This window comes from Pleurodeles waltl, chromosome 6, assembly GCF_031143425.1.
Source record: "Pleurodeles waltl isolate 20211129_DDA chromosome 6, aPleWal1.hap1.20221129, whole genome shotgun sequence".
Classification (NCBI taxonomy): Eukaryota; Metazoa; Chordata; class Amphibia; order Caudata; family Salamandridae; genus Pleurodeles; species Pleurodeles waltl.
Window position 1 is genome coordinate 1,002,754,618 of NC_090445.1, and position 27,435 is coordinate 1,002,782,052.

General features: G+C 42.2%; 1 protein-coding gene and 1 long non-coding RNA gene across 2 annotated transcripts in view; one reads left to right on the forward strand and one right to left on the reverse strand.

Annotated features, from left to right (window-relative positions):
* Positions 1–23,143, reverse strand: ACTA2 (actin alpha 2, smooth muscle). Its single transcript, XM_069239905.1, has 9 exons — positions 23,008–23,143; positions 21,295–21,465; positions 18,693–18,821; positions 12,846–12,956; positions 11,598–11,682; positions 11,332–11,493; positions 8,128–8,319; positions 4,168–4,349; positions 1–322 (listed from the first exon to the last, which is right to left on the reverse strand). Exons 2-9 carry the CDS (start codon positions 21,421–21,423, stop codon positions 179–181), a joined length of 1,134 nt encoding a protein of 377 aa, XP_069096006.1. The 5' UTR covers positions 21,424–21,465; positions 23,008–23,143; the 3' UTR covers positions 1–178.
* The window catches only part of LOC138300487 (uncharacterized), a 232,721-nt gene continuing 227,575 nt past the window's right edge, over positions 22,290–27,435 (forward strand). Inside the window, exon 1 of the long non-coding RNA XR_011204947.1 lies at positions 22,290–22,472. This is a non-coding gene — a long non-coding RNA (uncharacterized lncRNA). The remainder of the gene's footprint in view (positions 22,473–27,435) is intronic.

The window sequence follows — 27,435 nt, forward strand, 5'->3', positions numbered from 1 at the left end:
TTGTGGGTAGCATATTTAAGCTTTATTTTTTCAAAAAAATACATTGTATCCAATCAGTTAGCTATTAATCAAATACATTTTGGGATGGAATTGTGGGCAAGTACTTTTTGGTACGTACATTCACAGTTACACTATATGTTGAAATCCAAAATACATTAAAAAAAGAGGATGAAAATGTTTAAAAGCATTTGCGGTGGACGATGGATGGTCCGGCTTCATCGTATTCCGGTTTGCTGATCCACATTTGCTGGAAAGTAGAGAGCGAAGCCAGGATGGATCCACCAATCCAGACAGAGTACTTGCGTTCTGGGGGAGCAATGATCTAGGGAGGAGAAAAATAAAGGGAGTTTGCGAATTATTTTTTAAAAGTAACATAAGAGGAGGCTCAGGATGAAAATGATAAACACAAGCATATCATATGAAAGAAGATACTTGAGGAGACTGAGAATACACTTTTGAATGCAACACTCGGCATAACAGTAAAAACAACAAAACCCTAGAGGTGCTTGGAACAATAACGAGTGCAAAAAGTACAAAATTGTAAAAGTGTGACTAATAACTTTCGGGCGTATTTGCCTCAAAATATGAGTCTGTGCAAGAAAGACAATAGAAAGGCTAGCAAATTGTATCGACATATTTAACTTTCTCGTAGAGATCTTGGCCGTTTTCAAAACTTCCTTCCCTTAGCTTCTTTCTCTTTTAAATGTTTTGGGCAAATCATATGGGAAACACTAGTTTTACAGCAACTTGTTTTTTGTCACTTTGGGCCCGATTAACACATTTTTTTTAGTTTCACTTAAGTAAACAAAAGGTGCAATCTGCCGGTGCATATGACACTTCCGGATTTAAATAATCCCAACATCAGCCGTCTTCCAGTGGAAACCACTGCCACAGAAAGTCTACATGCTTAGGGGCTGGTAGTGAAAACATAGATGTGGCCAGTTGCGGGTCATGAGGGTGGCCATTTTGGAAGACGTGAACACCAACCCAGTTATAACGTTGGGTGTGTCCAAAATGTTCCAAAACGTGCAAATGTGTAAATAGGATGAAAAATGAAATTCCTGTCACATCCCCGTTTTTTCTGTGGGCCAAAAGAGGGGGACTCTTTCACTTGGAAAGACATTGGGGGAAATAAAAAGGTAACATATGAAAATAAATACACATCCATATTGCTGATTTACTTACTCTGGCTAGCAACCCGCCACTATAAGTATATGAAAGAACCTTTTCTAGCCTGGAAACCTATGATTCACAGACTGCTGCGCGTGTCAGTTGTTAAAAAGCTTCACAAAATATAACATATACTAATCCTTCTTGCAGATTATAACTTGTAGGTTGACAAATTTGAAAAACAATTGTTTACTAGCGAGAACTAGTTGCAAGAAACTTAATAATAAGGTACGCTTACTGAGGCAAATTAAAAGAATAAAGAAATAAGGACAGATTGGGGTAGATAATTTGCCATTGTGTAGCCGAATACTAAAGTTAAGGTGCCAGGGAGACCATCAGATGTCATGTACTTGCACTCAGACCGCAATGCTTGTTTAGTCGGCATGCTCAAAATATAAACATTATAAATTGCGGGATCAGTTCTCTGAGGCAAAATATTTTCACTGGTTGCATGTGATTCAAGTTGGTCTCCAGGTTTTAGTTGTGATGCTATGTAAAGCGTGGTAGAGGTAAATGTATCGTATAGGTACACACATAAGCATAAGTAGCCCTTCAAACATGAGAGGACATTTGATTTTGTAGTGACAATGTCTGAAGTGAAACCACGTTACCTAGTTGTAATTCTGGCTTACCCACTCAACCAAACTGTATACTGCTCGGAAACTGCTATATCTCTATGCCGCCGCTGCTTTATTTGCCTAACGGGAGTTTACTGAACTATAACACTTTATTAAAACATATAATTTACATAAAAGGATTTCAATTCAGCCGAGAATCACTCTTTGAACATGGGGATTATATTTGGATATTGGACTCGCAAAGAAAGTCATGGCCAAGATTACATTTGGAATGTAGCTGACAGTGTTACATTCTCAAGAAGTGGTTTCTACTTCTAGTATGCACCACTCATCATCATCTTCACAGGATTTACTGCGCAGACTGACATTTTACAAGTCACTCATCACCAGCTGCTAAGTGTCTGTATGAGAAGCTGGCCCTACCCGTGGAAGATTTTAGTTGGTTTCCACTGTTTGAATGTATTTTAGGTATCTAGTTGCCAGGCCACTAATTGGATTTATGATCAACAGTCTGTGCTTCAAACTTAATTCTTGTGTGAACCAGTGGCTAGTAGAGTCTACAAAGATGGGGTAATATCTTCTCCATTACCACTGGAGGAGTCTAGACGCAGTAGTTTTCTCGGTCAAAAACTTAATTATTTTCTTTTTCATCAGCAGAGCATCAGACTTACAATAATCAAGCTTTAAGCTAATTCTAGCTCCAACAACAAAGGATACGCTTTACATATCCAGACTGAGACATTGTCAGTAATTCTTGTAGGAATATTCATAAACAGTTTGCACTCACTGAAGGGTCTTCTCTGGTCAATTGTTTTAGTCACTACTTGGTGCGATTTGTTTTGGTGTGAATCTGGGTCCCAAAGCCATTTGATGGTAACTTAAGTGCTACATAGGGATGTTAAATACTATGGGGATAGGAATGAAGCTTGGGGGACTCCTCGTCTAAATGGGGATTTGTATGTGTGCAGGACAGGAGATTGTGTTGCCTGCTGCTGGTAAATTGAGCATGGGTGCCTTAATTAGATTTGCTATTCAAGTTATGCTTCTGTTAGGACCTATTTCAAGGTGGTTGCCTTCAATGCCTGCTTTTTAATGTCCATTGATTCTTGCATACCTTCCTGCGGCATGAAAACTGGGTTACATTTATTTCGAATTTCGGTTTTCACCATAAGGCAGCAACAACACAATTTCGTTGGATGAAATCCTCTCATTGGCCACACGTTGCAAGAACATGGGGGTCAATATTTTGTGTTCTGCCACAATTGTACATATCAGGTCAACAGGCAACAGTGCAAGGTCTTCCTTTATAAAAAACTTTGTTTAGAAAGGCCTGCCTCTTACTAGGCACTTTTCGTTTGCAATGCGAGCTATCACAATAAGAACCAACCAGCTGTTTCCTATATTTATAGTCAACAAATAGGAAGTTTGTTCACTTACATATTCTTAAGGATTGGGGTCTGATAGTGCTAAGAGGGCAATACTTTGGATTCTAGTATTCTGCACTGGCTTCTTGACTCCAAATATGGTAATCAATTCACCAAATCCCAGAGGTAGCAGAAGTTACATCAAAACCCTGTTGCTGCCAATGGCAATACGTGGTTGACCCCGTGATTAGCCCGGCAACGGTTTGCCGCTGATGGTCTAGAAATTGGCAAGGAGTTCGAACCAAGGAAAGTACCTAGGACTCTCATAACTGTGCTTCCTTTCTGTTCTTGCTGTTGCCTTCATAATCCCCACAGGTAGCAAGGGCAGTGCCTAGGGTACCCAAGGGCAAGCTAATATTAGGAGTTGCCCTCTATGACCTGACCTCCATGATTCCATCCCTCTTTCTGTGGACTTTGGCCCTCCTCCTCCTTCATTACATTGCACTTAAAACTGAGAGAAGGAAAACAACACTGTGATGCAAAAAAGATAAATAGTGAACAGAATAAATAGTTTTAGGTCCTTGCAAATTATAAACATGTTGTATGTCTACTGTAGGAACACGTGCGCCACTCGGGTTCATCAAGAAAGAGCAACCTGATGGAAATCATGACAACACAGAATTAATTTAGAGTTCAAAACAGAACTTGATGTCCTAAATGAACATCAAAGATAGGAGCGAACCTAAGTTTCTTTTTGCATAGGTTATTTTACTTTATTTATACAACTTCACAAACACAGATCAATGTGTGCTCTAACCTTAGTGACAAGACTTACCCTGAAAAGCAAAAATCACTCAGTATAATTTATGAATTATGTTAACTTAATAATCCCTAAACCCCTGGACCATTGCATTCTGCATGCAGTGACTGATGCCATTGAGCGTCGACCTGGAGAATGGCCTCATTTATGTCCTCATGACCTTTCGAGCTCTAAGAGGTGAGAGCTCGCAATATCTCAGTGAATAAGAGAGGATATGAATGCAACGTTCACATACCTTGATTTTCATTGTACTGGGAGCCAGAGCAGTGATCTCCTTCTGCATCCGGTCTGCAATGCCAGGGTACATAGTTGTGCCTCCAGAGAGAACATTGTTTGCGTATAAGTCCTTCCGGATGTCAATGTCACATTTCATGATGCTGTTGTAAGTTGTTTCATGAATACCAGCAGACTCCATGCCTGTGTGCATAAGGAGAGGGTAAACGAATAATGCGACTGCCGGTAATTAAACAGCGAAAAACAGAAATAAGTTGTTCAATGTCACTATAGGTAATGCAAGCCTGACACCGCCAAGACACCACATTTCAAACTTTATAGGCAGGTGAATGTGTTCACAACAGAAGTCTGTAATGCAGTTGGTATATAGATATTTCAGTGTTTAATTTGTAAAAGTAATAATATGTGGAGGGCCTCGAAATTTTTCTTAGGAACCTACCACAGGGCCTTTGGAGTGCCGGGATGCTGAATACCAACGCTTCCTTGTCTTGGTTCTGTTTTATGCCTCTTTCAGCACCTCATGCTTCCTGTCTCCTTATCTCATTCCTGCAGGTGCTTTCTCCTCTCTGCTTTTGCCATATATTTATCTATTCTGTTCTCTATTCTGTTCTGTTCTTCAAACATATGAGAGGATATTTGATCCTCCTTTCACCCCATTCCTCATTTCTCCTCTGTGTCAACTTTTGATGATGAAAAATATGTCCAGGTAAAGTGAGTGTCAATCCCACCACCTGCAACCTCTGGCCCAAATCAAGCACTGCATTTACCTACTAAAGCACAATCCTCAACTATCAATAATATTTTGTAAAAATAATTTACCTTAAAACTGAAAGTCGATTTCAGCTCTATAAATTTAATGAAGTCTACTCTTGAGTTCTCTCACAGGATTTGTGCAGAACCAAATAGTACATTCATCACCTGTCCATATAGAAACTCACAGAAGCTACAAAAACTAAGAAAGGATATGGATACAAGCCCTCCCAAAAACCTGGATATTCACCAATTTACTCTAATTGCCAGCCCAATTAGCCTGCACACTGAAAAATGTAGTCTTGAAATACCTAGAAATTGAATCATTAAATACTTCTTAATACCGGTATTTTCTTTCATGTTAATTTTGAATGCCTTCCTGAACCCCTTGTGTGGCTTCCCAGAATTCCCCTTATTTTGGTTGGTGTCAACTCTGAAGGTAGACATTTTTTTAAAACCTGACATGAAAAGCTCATTAAGCACTGGCACAGAGCGACAAACCATATCCTGACATTTAAACAACAATTGCCAGAGCAGCATGAACATTCACCCACCCCAATAAAGCTAGACATATAGCTCATCACATTGAAAAAGTGTACAAGGGAACAACCAAGACCTCTCCCTGATAGGTTACATGGCTGACTGATGTCACTTCCTCGTGCATCTACAACTCTCACAGATTGAATGCCATATCCTACTTGCCAACCAACAGCCTTCGAAGTATCTCTTGCTACCACTTCCCAGCCCTGGCATGGAGCACCTCACCTGCAGATTGCTAATTTATGTAAAGAGAATCATCCACAGGCCAACAGTATATGAATCCAGCAGTTGGCTAACACAGTCTACTCATTGCCCTTTAATAGTACCAACTACTTAGTGACGGGTGACGTTAACACACAGACACCATATGAGTTTCAAGAGAACTACCACTTTGTTCACTTGGCACTTCACACTTAATTTAAGTTCCATATGATGCAGTAACCACATTGTTGACCTGACATACATACCTCGTGATGGTGAACACGGCAGCCTCCGATAGGGGGAATGGCCTCTGGGACAAATGTGAAACCTTAATATACAGTTTTATTCTCTCCTAGTGTGATCACCTCTCCGTATTTCTGGCAAATTGAATCTACCAAGCTGGTGCACATAATTTGCCTCCTGGTACTTTCAGAAGCAAGGGTGATGCATGTCTTTGAAAATGTGCAATGCAATGAATATCAGCCGATACCCTGCGGCATTACAATGTGTTGACCTTTACAACGCATTGCAATACCATGCAGGGCTTTAACACACACTTTTTTAAGGAGAGGCTGTCTAACCCCCTTCCTTTTTTCTAATTCTCACACCGCTAACCTTTTGCATTTACTCCTTTACTATGTCTTATTGTCACACATACCTATACCTAACAAAATCCCATTTAAAACCCTTACTATTCCGTACACACACTCATCTCTGAACCTTAAAACCCCTTTACTAACCTGTACCCATACCCATACCCATCGCTGAACTGTAGAACCCTTTGTAAAACTCGAACTACTCCGTAGCCTTACCATCCGTTAAAAACCTTTCAGTAAACTGCACCCTTCCCATCCCTGAACCCTTACAAAACGCTAAAAGCTTTACTACTCCATACCCTTACCCAATCCTGAACGCTAAAAAACCCTCCTCACCCATCCCTGATCCCTTAAATACCCTTAAAACAGTTACTATCCTTACCCCTACCAATCCTTTGACCCAAAAAAACCTTACTACGCCCAAACCAATACCTAATTCCAGAACTCTCCAAACCCCTTTATACCTCTTACTACCTCATATCTATACCCATCCCTGAACCCTAAAGAAAACCTTAAATCCCTTTCTGCTCTGCACCTTTACCATCCCTGAACTCTAAAAAACCTTTACTACACCTTACCCTTACCCATCCTTGAACAATAAAAAACATTTAAAACCCTTACTATGCTATACTCTTCCACATCCCTGAATCCTAAAACCCCTTCACTAATCTGTACCCATACCCATCGCTGAACTGTAGAACCCTCTGTAAAACTTGGACTACTCCGTACCCTTACTCATCCCTAGACCCTAAAAAACCCTTACTAACCCACACCCTTACCCATCGCTGAGCCCTGAAAAACTCCTCTAAAACTCTTACTACCCTGTCCCCTTTCCCACCCCTAAACCCTACAAAACCCTTTGAAAGCCTGAACAGCCTCCACCATTACCCATAAGATACCCCTTAGACCCCACCCTTTTGTTTTAATGCATTAAAAAAAATACCTGTGTGGTAAAGCGCAAAAGTGGTAAAGTGCAAAAATGCCGCTGTGGTATTTCCCTGTGTGCTAAAGATATGTGTGGTAATGTCTAATTTAGGAAAAGATGGTGGGGTAAAAGCTATATACTGTTTGCAATAGTTTCTTTCAATGGGAATCACTTATGGGGATGTGTGATCCTGAAACAAGCCATGATCTAATATTTTTCCCACCTGAGAATGGGTCAAATAATGTGTTGCTGACAGTTACAGTTGAGAATCAGTGGCTACACAACAGTTTTGACATTATTCATGGGCAAGAACAGTGATATCCTTCCTAGCATTTTTGAGCTGCCTCGGGTAGGATTTTACAACAGGAAATATAAACACAGAAATAGAAATGTTTCAAGGTTGACTCTCAGATTCCTTCTTTGGTGGATTGAGGCCATTGCTTGAGGGGGTGCCAACAATAACTTCCCAATGTTGAGTTAACTAAGAGGTGGGCCTATCAATCCTCTGAATAGTACAAACAAAAGATGCAAGGGGATTTCACTCTCTTACTGTGGGGATGAATAGTAAGGAATTAAGGTGCAACTGCATCTAGAACAGTCACCGCAAGGAATCTCTGCAGCCCTCTCTTTTTATAGCACATCAGAGATTATGATTGGATAGGGGCCCCAACACTCTAACTGGATTCCACAGGGAAGTAAGTTTAACAGTCTGATTGGCCGAGGGACAGCCAATATGACTGTCCCAAATGTGCATTGCCCGCTAGAGGAGGAGGATGAGTATGCGTCCTATGTGGTCAAAAGTGTTCCACCGCCCCACACTTGTCAAACTCTGCACATATGGAAATGTAGAAATAGGCAAAATGCTGAGTCATACTATCTCTTTTCTTAGTATGAGAGTTAGGGTAAGGAGTAAATGTTTTAATCCATTGTCAAGCAACAAAGTACTCACCAATGAAGGATGGCTGGAAGAGGGTTTCAGGGCAACGGAAACGCTCATTACCGATGGTGATGACCTGACCGTCAGGAAGTTCGTAGCTCTTTTCAAGAGAGGAGGAGGAGGCCGCAGTGGCCATTTCGTTCTCAAAGTCTAGGGCCACGTAGCACAGCTTCTCCTTGATGTCCCGAACAATTTCACGCTCAGCTGTTGGTTAGAAGAAACAAAATGTGAGACTTTAATTGTTAATGGCAAGCAGCTGCGTCCCTGCATTTCCACTTGTGTGTTCGTTGTGACACAAAGAACTTGTGAGTTTTGCTCCCTGAAATTTGTTCAAAGTCATGAAATGTATGTGTTAACGTTTAAAACTGCTCCTATTATAAATGAATTTGCCTTTAAATAGTATCTGTGGACTTCTTAGATTAATCAGACCCTCCCTCCGCCCCATTACATTAAGAAATAAATCGCCAGTAACATAAACTGATGTCAGCACTTCCTTAACCAATCCATGATTTCACGTTTGTATTCCTATGTGCAAAAGCATGTTCATGTATAGTTACTCTCCTCCATTCTGCTTTGCGATCTTCTTACGTCTTACCAGACAGCTTCCCTCATTGTAGAAAGACACAGAAAGAGGGGAGTGGAAGACCGAGCGTTAATGAGAGAGTGAAGAGGCGAGACGGAGAGACAGGGATATATATGTGGTGACTGCGAACAGAGTGATGGATCTTGGAGTACACCGTGTTAAATAACGTCTCTCTTTCTGCTACCCACACATATCACACACACATATACATGTATACACATATATATATATTTACATATATATATATCAATATCTGTATATATGTACAGAGAGAGCGAGAAGAGAGAGTTGGGTGTTTTGAGGAAAACGTGGCCCAAAAACCCTGATTGATTTTAATTCTACCCTTTCAACTCAATCCTCAGATTTACAATGATTATAATATACCATATAATGTTTAAATGAATAAGATCTTAAGTAAGTGTGTCTACATGCTTTTGCTCTCTGGGACGGCAGCGCAACAGAGAGGGTCTTGCACGGAACGGCAGAGCCACCATTTCTGTCCATGTTCCTGATTTGGCAGAACCTCTCACACTAGTATACGATGTTTGAGGCGAGACCCACTATCTCTTCTCTCAAATGCCCCTTTTTCACCACCCTTGGACTATAGCTGATTGAGGGTTTAGAAGTTGGGCGATGTGCCCAATAGGTGACCAGCTCAACAAGCTTCATCAAGATATGTCAGCACATTGCTTCTCTCACATAATAGCTCCAATGAGTCTATGGGAACGACTCACAGCTATCAAGCTACTGTACACCCACCCTTCACAATAGGAGCCCCAAACGACTCCTCCCACTCGCCTAGTGAGGAAGCCAAGGATGTTTAAGGAAACAGAAGTTCGGGGGAAGGAGAAGATGGGACATGCAGTATTAGACAAGTAGGGCCAGATTTACAAGAAACTGGCGCATCAGCACTGATGCGCCAGTTTTCATGAGTCGCCCCTACCCCACCTAACGACACCATGTGTACGCCGTATTTATAATATGGTGCACCATGGTGCACATTAGGCTAATAGCGTCTGAAGTTTTTACGCTTTTGTGGCGCTTTGCTCCACTAGCTTCAAAAATGTTGATGCTAGTGGAGCAAGGCGGACCATGGGTTAATAAGGGTGTGTCATTTTAACGCCTGCTATGAGCAGGTTTTAAAAATTATGCAAAAAATGGCTCAATGAAATCTTGTAGATTTCACTGTCCCATTTTTGCGGGCCTCCTAATGCCGGAATGCCCCCCTTGCATACATTACGCCTGACACAGGCATAATGTGGCGCAAAGGGGTCGCAAAGTGGCGCAATGCATGCATTGCACCACTTTGTAAATATGGCGCAGTGAAAACTGCCTCCTTGAGCCACATTAGCGTAAAAAAATTATGTTAGTGTGGCGCAAGGTGGCGCTACGGCCTTGTAAATCTGGCCAGTAGTCTTTCTAATGTTATGGTGGGTTTGTGCTGGTGAATATGCAAGACTGCACACATGCTGGGCAGTGTAGTGGCATCATTATGCTACTCACACTCTGTTGAGAACTCTGTGCTGGACACCTGGTGGCCAATATTCTGGACAGACATAGACATTACACAATTACACTAGCTTTTCTGATTCCATTATAGAGGAGGCCATACCAAAAACCCAGGGCAGTGACCATACACTGTTTTAACTGCTCACTGGGTACACTGGGGAATCCTACATCTGCACACAGGTCAGATAGTGGAGGCGAAATAACTTACTGAAAACTCCAGGGAAATCCAGACTCTGAGCCGGCCATTGCCTACAAGCCTCTGCACACACTCAATGTAAAGTCCAAGTGGACATGCAAAATATCCTTGTAGGAATCTCTCTATTTCTTAAACAGAAAGATACAGTTCCAGTTACCCGCGGCCACCTCTCTCCCTTCCCTGTGATATGCACCCTTCACCCACTGTTCCTGTCCTGGAGAGTGCACCTTCCCAGACCCGGGCTTGTGTCATTCTCTCTTGGATGGGTTAAAGCTCTACCAGGAAGTTGCCATACCCTTTCCACAGTGATAGTTTTATACACTAGTCTCTTCCACGCCTAGGAAATATATATAAGAAGCATGCCAGCTGTGGCTCCCAACGTTTGAAAGCAGTGATGCACCAGCAGGTGCATTAACCAACAGATCTCTCTTACCAGAAAACAACAGACCTGGTGCATGTTTGTAGAAACTGTAGTCCGAACCTTGTGAAAAGCATTCGGTGGCCTGTTAGGTCAGCTCTTTGTGCATCACATGGTTTAGTTTTGATTCACGGGTTTGATGGTGTCGCCTCAGTTTATAATGGCAACAAAAAAGCTGCACCTAAAACACTGTGATCACCGAGGTGATTGTCATTATGGAAACGAAATGAATACTTAGATGCTCATTTAAAGCTGGGTTCTAAGTCTTGTAATAATACTGCAATGAGGTCATTTATTTTCCACATACAGGAAGTACAGTTTTACTTCAGGATTTAGGGTATTAGCAGAAAAAAATGGGGTAAAATGTGAGGAACAGTGGATGCAAATGCTGTGCATTTTGTAACACATTTACAGCATTTCTTATCGTCATCGTTTTGGTTGTGACAATTTGCTTGAGGTAACGTGGAAACATAAAGGAGTGCTTTAAATGAAACTAGAAGACGGACTCACCAGTTGTCACAAAGGAATAGCCACGTTCAGTGAGGATCTTCATGAGGTAGTCGGTGAGATCACGGCCAGCCAGGTCTAGACGCATGATTGCATGGGGCAGAGCATAACCTTCATAGATTGGCACATTGTGGGTGACACCATCCCCAGAGTCAAGCACAATACCTGTTGAAAAAGGGAATGAAGCATATTTGAGTCTATAGCTTCCAATAAACACTGATGTAGTGGCAAGACCTGGCTCGCCAAGAGAACTGGAATCAGGTGCTTACCAGTTGTACGCCCAGATGCGTAAAGGGACAGCACCGCCTGAATAGCAACATACATAGCTGGCACGTTGAAGGTCTCAAACATGATCTGAAATGTAATTAAAATATGTTTGTTTATATTAAAAGCATCAATTAAAATGTCTACGACCTGACAGTGGATGGGCCATGCGGTGAGGCACAGGCCAGCAATAATTGGTGCAATAGTGCTTCATGATACACCAATGGCTTGTGAGAAAAAGTCATACGTTTGGCCCCTATTATAACCCATTGTCAGTGACCAGTTCTACCCTCATGGCCCTTGCTGCACTCATGACTTGTGACCATGCTTTAGTCATGCCCAACAGGTATAACTATGATGAAATGACCCATGCCAACTGCTATGCCCGTAGTTAATGCTACCCCCATTGCCCATGACCAAAGCTATATCCGTGGACCCTGACCCACTCTATACCAGTAACTTATGGGCACTGCTACACCCCTGACTTGTGCTATATCCATATACTATGGGCAATGCAGTACCTATGGCTCACGATCAACGTTCTGTCAATGCCCCCTGACTAATTGTCTACCCACAGCCCATCTACAGTGCTATACCCATTGTCCATGCCAAAGTTACATGGGCCCCTAGATTTTTAAAACTGCAACAAGTATTTAAATTATAATGCCACATATTTTGTTCTTGATGGTATGTCAGACATTGCGGAGCGTCTTTTTAAATAGCCATCTCTTGCCTGTGTGTCACATTGAGAGACCTGGATTTCATTCATTTAATGCACAACTTGGTATTTAAGGTTTGTCACACATATGGCTCAATATTTCTTTAACACACTGTAGCTCTCGTAGGGTCATAGGGTTGTATCAGTGGTGCTTTTGTCAGGCAAACGTTTGGGTAGCTCGATTACCACATGTGGTTGCCATTGCTGTGACGTGCTCATGGAGCCACAAAAGAAATCTAGATTGAGTGGATTTCACCAGCACAAGGCTGGCAGGAACCAAACGCACACAGAAGTTGAAAAATGCTACTTCAAGTTATTCCCCATTTGCTTGCTGAGGGTTAAAAAAAATTGCCACTCTGGTCATTCCCTCTAAAGTGCCTGAGTACGCCTGTTGGAGTCCACATTGGCTGACCTGCTCATCTCTTTACCTGTGGGTTTCTCAGGTGTCCTTTTGGGCCTTGGTTAGCTTCCCTGTCTGATCTCTTGCACATGTACCTTGGCTGTGTCGCGGGCCCGTCGGCCTGCAGTCACTTACCTGTGTCATTTTCTCCCGATTGGCTTTAGGATTTAATGGAGCCTCGGTGAGCAGGGTCGGGTGTTCTTCTGGTGCCACTCGCAGCTCATTGTAAAAGCTGTGGTGCCAGATCTGCACAAGACAAAACAGAAAAGACATCAAACATTTAAGATTTTAGTAACATCTGCTACTTTTAGGTCCACTAAGCTCCCTTGCACCATTTAAGAGTTAACTCTCGCACAAAATCATGTTGTCTCCAGTGCAAGGTCAGCAGAGCACAGCAGACACACAGCTCCTTGGTAGGAACCAGCAACCTATTCTAGAAGAGCATAATGAAAGAATTCCACAGATACAGTGCCTATGTTTCAGGCGGCATGACTACTCCTTGCAGAATTAAATGGATGTCAGGTATCACGCCGTTGGGACCTTCGCTGCAACCTGCCCTCGCGGTGTGGAGGTAACTCTGCCAGAAATGATGATCGTTCCCCGCCTGACCATGAGTGGTTGATCCAGCGGCAGACATGTATGTATGGAGTTACTAACAAGCTAAGAAATCGGCCACATTGTGTTCAGGAGCCTGCATATCTACGCACTGACGAGGTACTCCCACTATTGGACTGCATTCTAGTGCCCATATTTGCTGGCGTCATTTACTCCAGCAGCGACAATGCTGTTGTTTACTGTCGGTATCCACAGGCGCTGTTACGTTCTACTTATTTATGATACTTCCACACCCACAAACAGTCACACTCCTGGGCTCGCAAATGCACATGCAAACAGCTCTCACTCTCTAAATAGTAGTTTACACAGTAGTGTGGCCAGTGTACCGAGGGCCCCAGTTCAAGCGAGGAAATGGGCCCCGTTGACTAATGTTTAGATCATAAAGTACATCAATAATCATGGTTCAATGTGCCCCTCGGGCATCTGGCCTCTGAGTGCCGGTGCCACTGCACCTGCTGCACCAACAGAAGTTTTGCCCCTGCCGTTAGGTATGTTGCCGCCTTTCAGGTAAAATGACTAGGGTTGTTAAAACAAGCAGTGCAACTAAATTATGACGTCAGTGCGTGAATGATACAGCACATTTTTCTGAAGTCAGAACTATGTTGATATGTGTACTATTAGCTTTAAAAATGTAGCAAGTCACTACTCGCTTTCATGTTACAATACGATAATGATATGCACAACTTTAACTATTAAGCCTCCATCCGATATGGCAGTATTTAGCTTAGTTCTCCAGAGCCCTTCATTGGCACAAAGGTTGTTTTAGTGGCATGTTCTAACAAATTCGTGAATTACAGCTTTAAGGCAAAATAACTTTAAAACTGAATAAGACCATACTTTAATGCCACGCATATGATTACAGATACAAGTAGAGTAGAGTCAGAGCTGGTAGAAATCACAAGGGGTGGGAATTAAAGTCTGATGTGTGGAATACTTCCCACCACCTGCACATGGATTGTCGGTATACAGAAGTATAATTCTGCATTCATGAGATATGTAAGCAAGATCATTTAGGTTAGAAGTTTGTTTAAAATAGGATTATGGAGTGCCCAGGCTCTCAAAACTGTAGGCCAGAGTAAAACTTTGGGATGCATTCCCTGCTCCTAGGTTAATTACAGCAGCGCGCATTGTGTGAATAGGACATAATGATAGGGTGTGTGGCTAGACATGTGTGTGGTGGTGGTTGCAGGTGATGGGCGCCGTCATTTTCGAGGAACTAGCAACTAGGACTTATTTTTTATCGTAAGTCTTTACCCCAGAACAAGACCAAGATAGACAGAAAAGTGAGAGAGAAAGGGTAGAGAAAGATATGAAAACTGAAACAAAAGGAAAAGTACGGATGGCAAAGGAACTGCAAGAGAGATAAGTAAACAGCAGAAAGTTTAGAGAGTGGTGGAAGAAAGAGCGGTGAGGCTGAAGGTAAACTAGGCCGCATTTGTATTTGGCATCCCCGCCACTGGGCAGAGGTGGGCTTTAATGAAAAGCTTTCGGCCCCAGCGCGTATTTATTGATTTTGACACTCTGAGCATCCACACGGTGTTTGTTTCAGTTTCATGTTCTTCAACTCTCAGATCCATAGGGCTTCAGAAGTACAGAACTGTAATGATATGAGCCCAGGCACTTCCTCTGACGCAGTCAAATACACAACAGCGTACTGAAATCTTACAGCCAGAATCTCATTCCTATTGGTGATACGTGTTCGAGCGGAAACCATCGGGCTAGGGTGTGACCTTTCAAGTTCTTTCCAAATGCGTTTGAAAGAGTTTTCAAAAACAGATGTTGCTTTAATGAAAATGTACTTGCAGAGTTTTGGCCCTCTAGTGGTGACTGAGGATAATTATGTAAAGGGCAGTACACACAAGAAACATTAAAAGCATCAGCAATCCTAAATCTTTGTAAAACACCTCGCCGACATCCCAACGCTGCCTCGCCATTGTTGTCAGGAGAAGAAATAAATAAAGTGATCTAGAACGAGGTATATTAGCATTTAGCAACTGACCAGCGTGTATGTACACTTGCATGGTATAATCTGATGAGGCAGAGCCTCGTGCCGAACCACTGACCGACACACAATTCGTTTTTAATAATCAAGTGGCACAGGGCTAAGTATAGCAAACATGCACTTTATGTTTTTTACATGGTGTGCCCGCCGAATTCATAGCGCTACTTTCTTCACTTTAGTATGCAGCATTGCGACCATTATAATGTATTCTAATCCCGGCAGCACCTCCCGGGAGTAAACCATCCAGCACATCCTTCCTCCTCCCTTCGCGTTATCTGAAGCTTCGACACACAGTCTGCTATCGTGAAATGGGGCCCCATATCACATCACAAAATCAATGTGGCACCTGCTTCATAAATACACATTTAATTAATGTTAGGCCGTGTCAAAGCACCAAGGGATGCAAAGACCACGTGACTGGTATATTTTTTGAGAATATGGACTATATAATACAATATTACAGTAAGGCTCAAAACGAAATGAAGAGAGATAAATAAAAAAACTTGAATTTGAATACCACACGCCTCGCCTATATTATGTTGGAATTTCAGAATTTTAAAAGCTACTAAAAGTGAATGATTTAGACGCTTGTCTTTTATAACGCTTTGTCAGAAAGTGTTGGCAAAACGCGGACCAAGTTCAGCTGGCAAAATAAAAGGGCAAATATTTTTGTGCAGCTGTAATTTGCGAGTCTTTGCACGAGTTTATTTTGCATTAGATGAGTTAGATAGTAGTGGAATATGTGTGAAAGTATATAGATGGAATAATGTCAGTTCATTTCAGTGAAACGATGACTCACTCGTTTGACCTTTTGTGGGCAATTTGAACCTGCCTGTGATCATTAGTCTGCCCGAGCATCCCAGCTGGTGCCTAATGAGTCACTGCACACTTTTGATCTGTGAAATGGATGCAGTGTGCATTATTAATGAAGAGTGCACACAAAAGAGCTGCAGCTGGAGAGATTGATCCGAAAGCAGCTCACCCATACCCTAGTCACATAGCTGCCAAATATTGGAAAATATTTCATAAATGAGGTTTATTTCTTCATTCCACTGCCAGTCAACAATGCCTGTGGCTGGCACTAACAGCGTGCCCTTCCTTTCATGGTCATCAGGCTGAATCCATGCAGCAGTGCAGTTAAACCATCTTGCAAAACCTGGCCTGAAGTGCTGACAATGTGCATTTAATTCAAAATTGTGAAAGGCACTACATATTGTCTTACAAATTTTGGCCCATTATTGAAATATTGATTGTGAGCGTGACCGGGTGGGGGGAGGGGCCTGTGCTGGTTTTCACAGTGGAAAGAACGGACAATTTATCATGTCAGTTTGCAACCTTCACCCAATGCAAATGATGCATTTGTAATGGTAAATCAGACTGCATCAGATATTAACATGCAGCGCTTCCTACTGTGGCCACTGCACACTGAGCTGCAGAGGTGCCAGCCCACATGCACAACCTTACTGGTGCCTGCTGGCCTGGGTATAGTTAATGTGATTATAAGCATCCAGGACTGACCCGCACAACCTTTTTCCTCTGTGCATGTGTCTTTGTCATAGGGTGTGTGCCAGATTCTCTATGTCCCATTGTTCATAACTGTGTATATCTGTCCAGAGTCAGTGTGTTTCTTATTTCCATGTTAGTGTGTTCCCAATCACTGTGTCCTGCGAGTACCCACACCAGTGTGCACTGTCCCAGTGCCAGCTTCCCCAGTAACAGTGGGTGGCTCTCTATCCAGTGCGACTGCTTCTCTGTCACAGTGGAGGGATCTTTCTGTGCTAGGGTGCAGGTCTCCCTGTCCAATAAGCAACTGTCAGTGTAATTCTCCCCCTACGTCAGCGTATCACCGCCTGGTGTTAGTGTGTTCCCTGCCTGCCACTGTGTGTGCCCTGCCCCAGGATACATTTGTCTGCCTGTCCCAGTGCCTGTCTCCCCAGTGTCAGTGTGTGTCTCCTTGTATCAGTGAAGTGTATGATCTGTCAAGAAGCCATGTGTGGATATTCAGTGTCAAGGTGTTACTGTAGCAGCTGCCCCAGTACAAGTTTGTTCCCTGCCTCGGCATCGGTGTGCCCTGGGCCGGCAGCATAGTGACAGTGCTCTCCTGTCACTCTCTTCCTAACAGGGCATCATTTTCTTCCTTCCCTGCTGTCATTGTCCCCCCTGTCTCATGACAGTGCCACCCCCTCCTCCTTTCCGGTCAGTGTGGGTCGGTGTCAATGTTCCTTTAATGCTGTCACTTTATCTCAGTGCCAATTTTAGTGTGTACCGACCTCAACCCCTGTCTTTTCTTGTGATAATATATGAGTGTGTATGTCCGTCCCTACTTGTGTGTAACTATCCCTATGTAATTGTGTACTTCCGGCCATGTGTCACTGCCTCTCAGTGCCCGACCCTGTCCAAGAGTCAGTGTCCCTTACTCCATATCTCTCCACTGTTCACTGTTCCAATTTGTAATGAAATTATTTGTTTCCTTTCGATAAATAAAATTGTAATAGTGAAATAAGTGGAATGGGGTGCACCCTTAAATAGGCAGGAACTACTAGTTCTCTGTGGAGAGACTAGGGAAGGGCTGAGGCTTTTGGGACCATCTAAATATGAGCTGTAGTAAGATGGGAATCACTGTGTGGACATATTGTCCTTTCTTCCCTGGGCCAGAGAGTGCAAATGTTCATTTGTGCCTATTTCGAGTTTACTCTTATAGATTTTGCACTGTAGGTGCACTCATTTTTACTGCGTCGTTTTATCTCACTGAAACATTTTCATTTTACTAGTGTGTTACCTGCATTGTTGGTCACTTGTGTTGGTGTTGTTAAGAATTCATTGAATGTGTGAAATGGGGTGAAGCCTTCATTTTGGTGTCGGTGGTCATCATATGGCTCCTTGCCCTTGAGTGAACGGGAGAAGGGGGCAGTCTTGTAGCTTTAGTGGGACAGACACATTGAACTGGGTCACACCCTTTACTAAGCTTTGGGCCCTATTAGGGAGAAGAATGCAGCCAACGTCGTAGACATTTTGGTGATGGGCACGAGAGGGAATCGCCAAAATTCCAGTCAGTTGGTTGTGTGGGGTTGAAAATGAGGGCCCAAACCTGGTGAATGTCCCCACACTCTGTGTGGGTCCAGATTCCTTGAGAGGAGGACTCACTTCTGATTGATGATGTTTGGGTGAAAATCGTTGTGATTAACTTTGACCTGATTTTGTGAATCTGATATTTTGTGTTGACCTGCTGTTGTCAAGGAAAAATGATTGATCTTTGTCATATCTAGCTTCAATATGCCTTCAGTGTCCCTGATACTCCTTTCCCAAACCGTTTGAAGGAGCAATATGCAAGCGTTGCAAGCGCCAATTCAAAGTATTAACCTTACCTTCTCCATGTCATCCCAGTTTGTGATAATGCCGTGTTCTATTGGATATTTTAGGGTCAGGATACCTCTTTTGCTTTGTGCTTCATCACCGACGTAGCTGTCTTTTTGGCCCATCCCCACCATGACACCCTAGTAAAACAATGGAAGAAAAACATAAAATCCGGTGTTATTAATATGCACCCATAACCCACAAGAACGAAGATTGATTATAAATAAATATTTTTGCAAACAAGTTTATGTGAAAATATTGCAGATATAGTCATTAAAATGAGCGCAAAAAAGGCAAATGTAAAAGCTTTTTCATGTTTTTGCTGACATAGTGGCTTGAACAGCATGTTCGGTTAATGGGTGCACAAAGGCTAACAGCCCGACCAGCAGGACGTGCCCTATTGCCCTTAGGAACAGAAATGTTTGTCCCCACGGAAGGGTGGGGCTTCAAAATGTAATTTATCCTAAATTGGCGAAAATCTTTGCACTGCAACTCTGGAACAGCTTTCTTCTGTCTCATGTTGGGCCACTAAAATGCTTGCTTGGATTTCTAGATACCAAAATATTCTGCATAGTCCAATTACCTGTCCTATAAGGTGCTGCGTGCTTCATCTGAGATTTGCAAATACAGATCTGTGTTTTTAATTGTGTACGGATTAGTATGAGGTTGCATGACAAATAAAAGGGCATTATCCTACATTCTCCACTAGTAGCTAATATCATATGAGCATTTTTGGACAACACATGTTCAAGCAGGGGCCTGTAACTGGCAGTTACATTTCTTTCACACACAGACAAGAGACTGTCTTATCAAACATGGACGAAACAGATTAAAATAGGGAACTCTTAAATATATTTAAAGTGGGAAATTAAATATCATTCACTAAAATCATCCTAAATATCAGAATGTGCAGCTTTGTAAAATGAACATAATATCTGTAACATCTGCCTTATCTTGGTTGCAGGAAAGCTGCTGAACTTTTAATTTATCTTGTATGTGGTAACACTATTCAGCTTCTGTATTTCAGCTGTTTGTCGGGCCTGTGTTAATTCAAGTAACACCAGTGCCAGAAGGGTTTTCGTGGTACGACAGTGGACTACTCTTATCCCGTTCCTAAATGGTGGACTAAGAGAATATGGTATTCTTTTGAACCCTGTGAGGTGTTGGATATGCATGTAGCAATCACAACATTTTGCAATTTGTTTGCTTGCAATGCTATGCTGTGATCAAGAACATAGGAGAGACTATGGTGTCCATTGTCTTGCCAACATGGAATAAATAGACTACACATTGCTTATCTCACTCTTGATATGATAAGTTTGCTTGGAGAAAACACCTATAAAACCAACATGGGACATTGAGACACATGTTTGCTAAAACTTGAACATACATAATCCAATAATTTGTGAAGGGTCAAATTTGACAAAATAATTCTAGCTGAAGGTTTGAATTAACTTGTTTGCAGACTCATATGCGTCCAATGTATGACTGTCTGCAGGTGCGACCTGAGCAAATCCTCTGTACAATAAATCTTTGGCAGGGATAGCTGTTCTGGTCTTAGCGACTATTTTTTGCCTCACTGAAGATCCTGATCTTTTTTATATCACAGAGTCCTGCTCTTTCTGGCCAACCGATTTCATGCATAATGTATCATTTGCATTTTAAAGTAAAAAAATACACTTGTTAACATGTTAAATGCATATTTCAACAGACTGTGTTTGGCACATGCTTGATTGAAATCGGTGGGTCTTCAAGTCCTATAATTCCAGCGAGCATCACACTTTCTGCTCTATGCAGCAAATGCAGCTCATAGGGAGATCAGTGCCACAAAAAAGTTCGTCTATCTTTTTGGAAAATAATTCATTTGAACACAGTATTCATCCTGAAATATGCCAAATACATTGCTCTAAGCAGTACAATTTCCTTCTGCTTCCTCCCCAAGAATGTTATTCCCAGTTTATGCGCAATTAGAAATTTTACAAAAAGCCTTGCACATTAAATATGAAAAGCACAGGTTTAAAATTTTTAGTCTGCCACACATTCAGGATGTCTAAAACATGAAACATGTTGGCTGAAATTGGACAACAGAGACAAATGTATTTTAAAGTGACATCTGGCAAAGAAGGTTTAAACCTTGGAAATATCTTTCAAAATCCATCAAACCCTCCTTATTAAAGAAACCATGTCAAGGGGATTATACTTCTGTCTGATGGATAGAAAAAAAACTAATTCATATCTGGATCCCTCGACCCAGATGCCCTGTGCCCATTCTTCTCACAGCACTTACAGAGCACTGGTGACCACACCCTGCTCTAGCTTGATCCCTTATCGCCCTCTTCCCTTGCCCTTCCCCTAAGCCCCTCTCCATCTGGCCCTATACCGTACATTGATGAACTCATCCCATTTAATGGACTGTTCCGAATATCTATTGTTACTGCAGAAGTCGAATCAATAGCCACATAAACAAATACCAATAAACTAAAACATGCAATGAAGTGAAGTGTAAACATTTGATATCTAGGCACATTGTCAACAGACTGGCTCTACGGCTTGGGTGCATTCCCTCAAGACCCAGGGAGAGGCGGCAAACAAATAGTATATGTGGGTGTTAACCTGATGCCTGGGGCGGCCCACGATGGAGGGAAAGACAGCCCTTGGAGCGTCGTCCCCAGCGAAGCCAGCCTTACAGAGTCCAGAGCCATTGTCGCACACCAGTGCAGTTGTGTCTTCCTCGTCGCACATCTTTTATTTCAACTTTCTCAAACCTCCCGCACAGAAAATTTCCTAAAACAAATAATCACAAAATTGTATCGTCAGAATATTTTTTTGTTTGTTAAATAAAGGCTTCTGCCTCATCTACAAATGATCAAATCTAGAAGTAGTGACTAAGGTTTACTGTGTTGCCATTGAGAAAAAAAATCAAAGGCCACCCATCATTGGCATGTAGTTGTGCTGTTAATGGGTCCACTGAATGTCAAGTACACAGGAGAAAGCGTGTGTGGGTGTTGCAATTCATGGTAAGATGTAAGGTATTTAATATGCTTCAATGCATAGTAAACAACTGCTGGCTTAGTAATGTCAGAAATCTGGTTAAAATGAAATATGTAGCTTAAACTCTGCACTGTAGCAATTTCCACTTCTGTAAAAAACAGTGTTAGTGGAAATAATTCAAGCATTTTTGTCAGGCTTCCCAGAGATGATACAGTTTAAAATTAGACTATTCTTCGCTTTGCAGTTTTGTTCGTTTGTTGTTACACAGAAGCAGTGTGAAAAGACAAAAAACTCTAAAAATGTCCTAAACATATTAAATGCATTGGTTGAGAGAAACTGAAATGCAGATTTTTGCAAAAGACAGCTTTCCCACACAGATCGTTCACGCCGGTGCAGCTTGAATGAGCTGCTTGAGTTGGAAGGGAAACCGTTATGTCCTAATTAGGAAATACTCCTCCAAATGTCTGTTTTTGGAAGAGAATTCCAGGTCAAGGGTTTTGCTTAAACACCAGTCCAAGCAAGGGTTGTGCCAAAAAATGACTGCAGGGGGTGGGGCGACGAAGCTGCTGGTTTATAGCTCGTTGGAGTCTAATAAGAGCCATATTTAGTAATACGCCACAAAACTTGAGGAAATCGGTGCGCGAGCTCCCAGTCGGTGCTCTCTGCTGCCACCCAGCGGGCCGTGACCGTAGCTCCGGACAGCATCTCCCGGAGGACTCACCCTTTCTTCCTCGGGAGACTACTGTGCAGCACGATGTAAACAGACATTGCACCTCACAGCACGCCAAAACAACATTAAGGTGAGCAGGGCACTACGCTTCTCATTCTTTAAAAACAAAAGCGGATTGGCACACATGGAAATACATTGTTAATTTAGCTCATTAAAATGTCACCCTCAAAATGCCACATTGCCGCACTTTTATTATGCATGCCACTTCCCCTCCCGATAGGTTCAATCAGCTCATGCTACGATGAAACAATGCATTTAAACTAAGTACAGAGCTAAATCACACAACACCACCCATGTGCTACAGCGTACTGTAAATTAAGATTATAGTTTCTTCGGGACGCACGCTCAGCCCCTGACAAGCACAGCGGGGACATGGACATAACAAGCGCTGCATATGCATAGCGAATGTATGAATACACATAGCGATGTCAAAGACTGCATTTCAGCAATGCAACCCAGTTGTTTTCGGAATCACGTAGAAAGCAAGCATGCAACTGGAAGTTCAATTGGGAAATACAGCTGGTTGGATGCACTCTCATACTGTGGGAGCGCTCTCCCTGGTACTCGCACAGATTTAGCTCTCTGTAAACAGACGCGTCACTTACCCTGACTTGGCTGGGGCTAGCTGCTCTGGGATGGTGCACCGAGATTATAAAAGCCGTATGGTTATATAGCCTCATGGCCTGTTCTCCTCCCACCACTTTCCCAAACAAGGAGCAGAGACAGGATTCAACCTCATCGCGCACTCTTACACAGCCTTATAGGGATCTCGGCACAAAAACCTCAAATTTGGGTGGACAAGGCCCCTGGGTCTCCTCCACTGCATTCCACTGTAGTATTCACGAAGCAGGAGGAGCCCTCAGCTGTAGAATATAAACATATTAGATATGCGGGAGAATGGCTGAAGTACACTGACATACTGTACTCCTGACAGGCGATCCCTGGCACTCCGAACACATTCCAGCGCGCGAGGCGCATCCCTCCTGACATAACATAAAAGGTAGCGTTTTGAGGCGCAGCACAAGTCATTGATGCCCCAGGGGTTAATTGAGGAATAAAAGCAGGCACTTTTTAATGCAATTGGAAAGTGAACGGGTTGCTTCAGCATTTATCAAGTATCATATGGGGCAACCACAGCGAGATGACTGACGTGCGATGGTAGAATACAATAGGGGCCGAGTACATTTCTGTTGAGATCAGCATGAACATTTGCCCTGTTGGACACAGGGTCGGACTGGGACCGGAAATAGGCCCAGGCACCAAACAACAGTGGTACCCATTAGTGAATTAGATACCTAAAAATGTGCCCCTGTTTGCATACTGTATTGAGGCAGTTTTGAACTTGGAAAGGCAAACTGTACAAGTGTTTTGAAAGGTATGGAAGACTGCAGTTTGTTTTAATATGATGGAAAACAACAGTAAACACAGGCCCAGCAGAACATAAAACTGGCCAACAAAGTGCCATAAACAGCCCACACGCTGACCTGTCAGACCAGCGTGTCGGGCACTGGCTGATTACAGTCTGTTCAACACCTGCAGCGAGGATAGGCAGGGAGCTCTGCCCATATTAGAAATGATACAGTGAATGTGACTAGGTTCCACCTACCACTTATCGCCGACATATTTGAGGAAATTGCTGCAGAACATGCCCTTCATTGTGTTAGAAAACAAACGGGTGTAGCTATCAATAGTGCTGCAGGTTGAGGGGTACCAAGCCAACTACACAACAATTGTTGACATTTTGCACTGTTAAACAAGGGTCTGGCAAAGCCATGTTCCTTGCTTGCATTATTACTGTAGCACAATTTCTGTTCCACTCATAATAATGTCATCTTCACTCAACAAATGCTTCCCAATATGTTGCTGTAGATTGTCGTATCTCCATTAGATTAATGACAACTGTTCTAGAGAGTGAGGTCACGTGTGCCAGAGAATAGACAGAACTGACACATAGAATATGCTCATTGTTGTGGAATGGAATACATTGTGTCAAGCAGCATTTTGATCACTGTGATAAACAATCAACCAGATTTCTCACACAATAGGAACAATGTTGCAGAATTTAACTGTGGTTGTGATACAGACATGATGCACTGCAAAGTTATTTGTGTGGTTTTATGGTAGGGGTTCCATGAGTACAAGCATTCACTAGGCTCTCTTTTAGTTTTTGACAGTGTTGTGGCAGAATTACAGGGGATCTCAGGCTCATATGATCTGTTTCCTTAGGGAAGAGGTGCCAAACTGGGAGTGTCATACGTGAAAAACGTTAAACTCATTTTGCCTGTGTAAATGTGATGGTAACCTCAATCAGCCATATTTTCTTGCACACGCTAGTATTGCCACAGGATGTGTCCATCTGAGCCACTGAGAAGACTTACGTTTTGGCTTTCAAGCCAAAAAATAAAATAATGCCTTGATGAGTTAAGGTCTTTCTTCCATTCTAATGAGTTCAGCTACAGACTTCCTTGTATTTTAGTGTGAAAACTTACCATGTGAACAATACTAGACTCTTGTGTCGGGGTGTTATTTTGAGCTTTGTCTATACTTGAACACCTTATCTCCAGTGATGAATTCAGGTTGACCCATGGGTGACTCACTACGTGATTCACTGATTATTCATTTTTCTTTTCTCAACACACCCATGAGATTCTGAACTCAAAGCAACTAGTAAGGAGACTTCATTGACACACAGTTTCAATAGTGGGTAGTGCAAAGTACCCAGCAGTAAAACTATGGAAGAGAGAAGTCACAGTCTTGAAATGGGCTGTTGAAACCAAAAGACCAACAATGACAAACCAGTCTCACTAAGGTCACATTCTGGCTCACCTTTGGTGGGCTGAGTATCAGGGCAATCCCATGCGAAAATGTGTTAGTTATTGGGTGCAACAATCTAACCAAACAGCAATACAGTTAATGTAATAAAAACACCATTGATCCACAAAAGGTATACAAATGTAATCAGAAAAGTTCTACAAAATGGAGAAAATGGTTAAGGCATTCAAAAGATAGGCAAAAATGGCACACTTGAACCTAAATGAAAACCTGCTTAAATTCAGTAGAAAATATGATAATAGTGAAAAATAGTCAAAGGGGCCCACACCTAGGAGGCTGTATTTTGATACAGAATTCCCTCCACTGGAAAAATCAATACATGGGTTATTGAATATGCCTGTTGGGGGGGGGGGGGGTTCCAATAGAAGGTTTACTACGAATATCATGCAGAAATATATTTTTTCTGCACAGATTCACATATGGGCACAACAAAACACATACCTGTACATACGTACCGAGTATACACAACAAGTAACTGTGTAATCTGGTCCAACATTATCATTGAGGGGTTCTGGTGAGTAGTTTGTAATTGTTACCAGAAGCCCACGATGGCAATGACAAGATACACAATATGTTTTTTTTATATATTACAAGTTGTTTTATTCAAAGTGAAGCTAACAATGGGCATTGGCTGGAGTTAAAATGTTAAGGTTTTGTTTCCTCATCAGAAATACATTCTTGATAAAACAAAGGCAACTGTAAAATCAGTGGATTTATGTTAATCTCTGGCTTGAAAGTTTGCAGCATAATTATGGATTTAATGAATTGTGCACATAATTTGCAAAATATACAGACTTCACCCAAATTGTTATGTCTAACTCAAACAGGTGAAAATAATTCCACCAGCCAATGTGCTACATAATTTGCATTTCTTGCCGCATAATTTCAATAACCTTGGTCCTCCAAGCTGCAGATTCTTAGTAGTCTGGACAATGTAAAACCTCCTCACAGTGGTTTGGGGACTACAATTATGACAACAAAATCTGTATATCATACAACACTGTGAAATATTTTCTATATTTTACGGTTCCTTTTAATAGATTTATTTTATATGGTGCTTTTTGTGCAATATAAGCACCAAAACATGAAATACACACATTTTTACTAGAAGATCTAATGGTTTCTCAATAACCCTAAAATGGCTGTGCATTGCTGTCAGAGAAGTTATGCAACATTGTAATTTACAGCTATACAGCCAGTCCCCATTTTGTTAGATCGAGGTTCATTTTCTTACACGAGTGCACACTTATGCCTTAGTCAATCTTGTTTCTTTTCCTCCAAATGGAAGAAGGTTGCATAGATTTAAATGTGTGCATGCTGCAACAGAAACTCATCATGGGAAGTAGTGCTGGCAGCAATACTCATAGCTGATCTGGAGACTTTAGGGCCTAAACAAATAGTTACTGGCCCAAAACATAGGGCAGGACGCAGGCATGATCTTAATTTCACAAATGTAGCAGAAGTAACAAGCAAACCCACTCTTCCCATTACATGATCACATTACATTTTCCATTCCATGCAAGAAGATTCCTGCAACTCTCGAGAAAGAGACCAGCAGACTCTGACGCTCGTGGAAGGCAGTCACTCCTGCATCCTTTTCCAAGGCTTTTAAGGCTGCCACTGTGACATCTTATATTGACATTAATGCTGCTTTGGCTGCCTATCATGATTCCCTAACAATTACAATCAATAAATTAGCCCCCCCCTTAAGAAACCCTCTTCCTCAGCGTCTTCTTTAAGAAACCAAGCACCCTAGTACACTAACAATGTGTGGCTCTAAGAAAATGAAATGCAAATGCTTGGAATGGCAATGGCGTTCCAATAAATCTCCTATGGACAATGCAGGTTACCGGGTCATGCTATGCAGTTATCACAATAAGCTCAAAGTGGCACAGAAAGCACATATTACTTCCACAATCGCTCTATTGGGCAAATCCGCAAAGGAGCTGTACATACCACTAAATAGTTTCCTAAGCCCTTGGGCCTGTGCCACCATCATGCTGGTATCTCAGAAATTCTGCAAGTTCTTTGCCAATTTCTTTGAAAACAAAATCAACACCATCTATAAGAGCTTTCCTGCCAGCAAAAAACACTCAGAAATGGGTCTGGTTCTGAGGCAACCTCATCCAGATGCCAAGGCTGGAATGGAGGTCTTTGAACTTTGTTCTGTGAAACAGGTGCAGAAGATGCTAACATTTCTA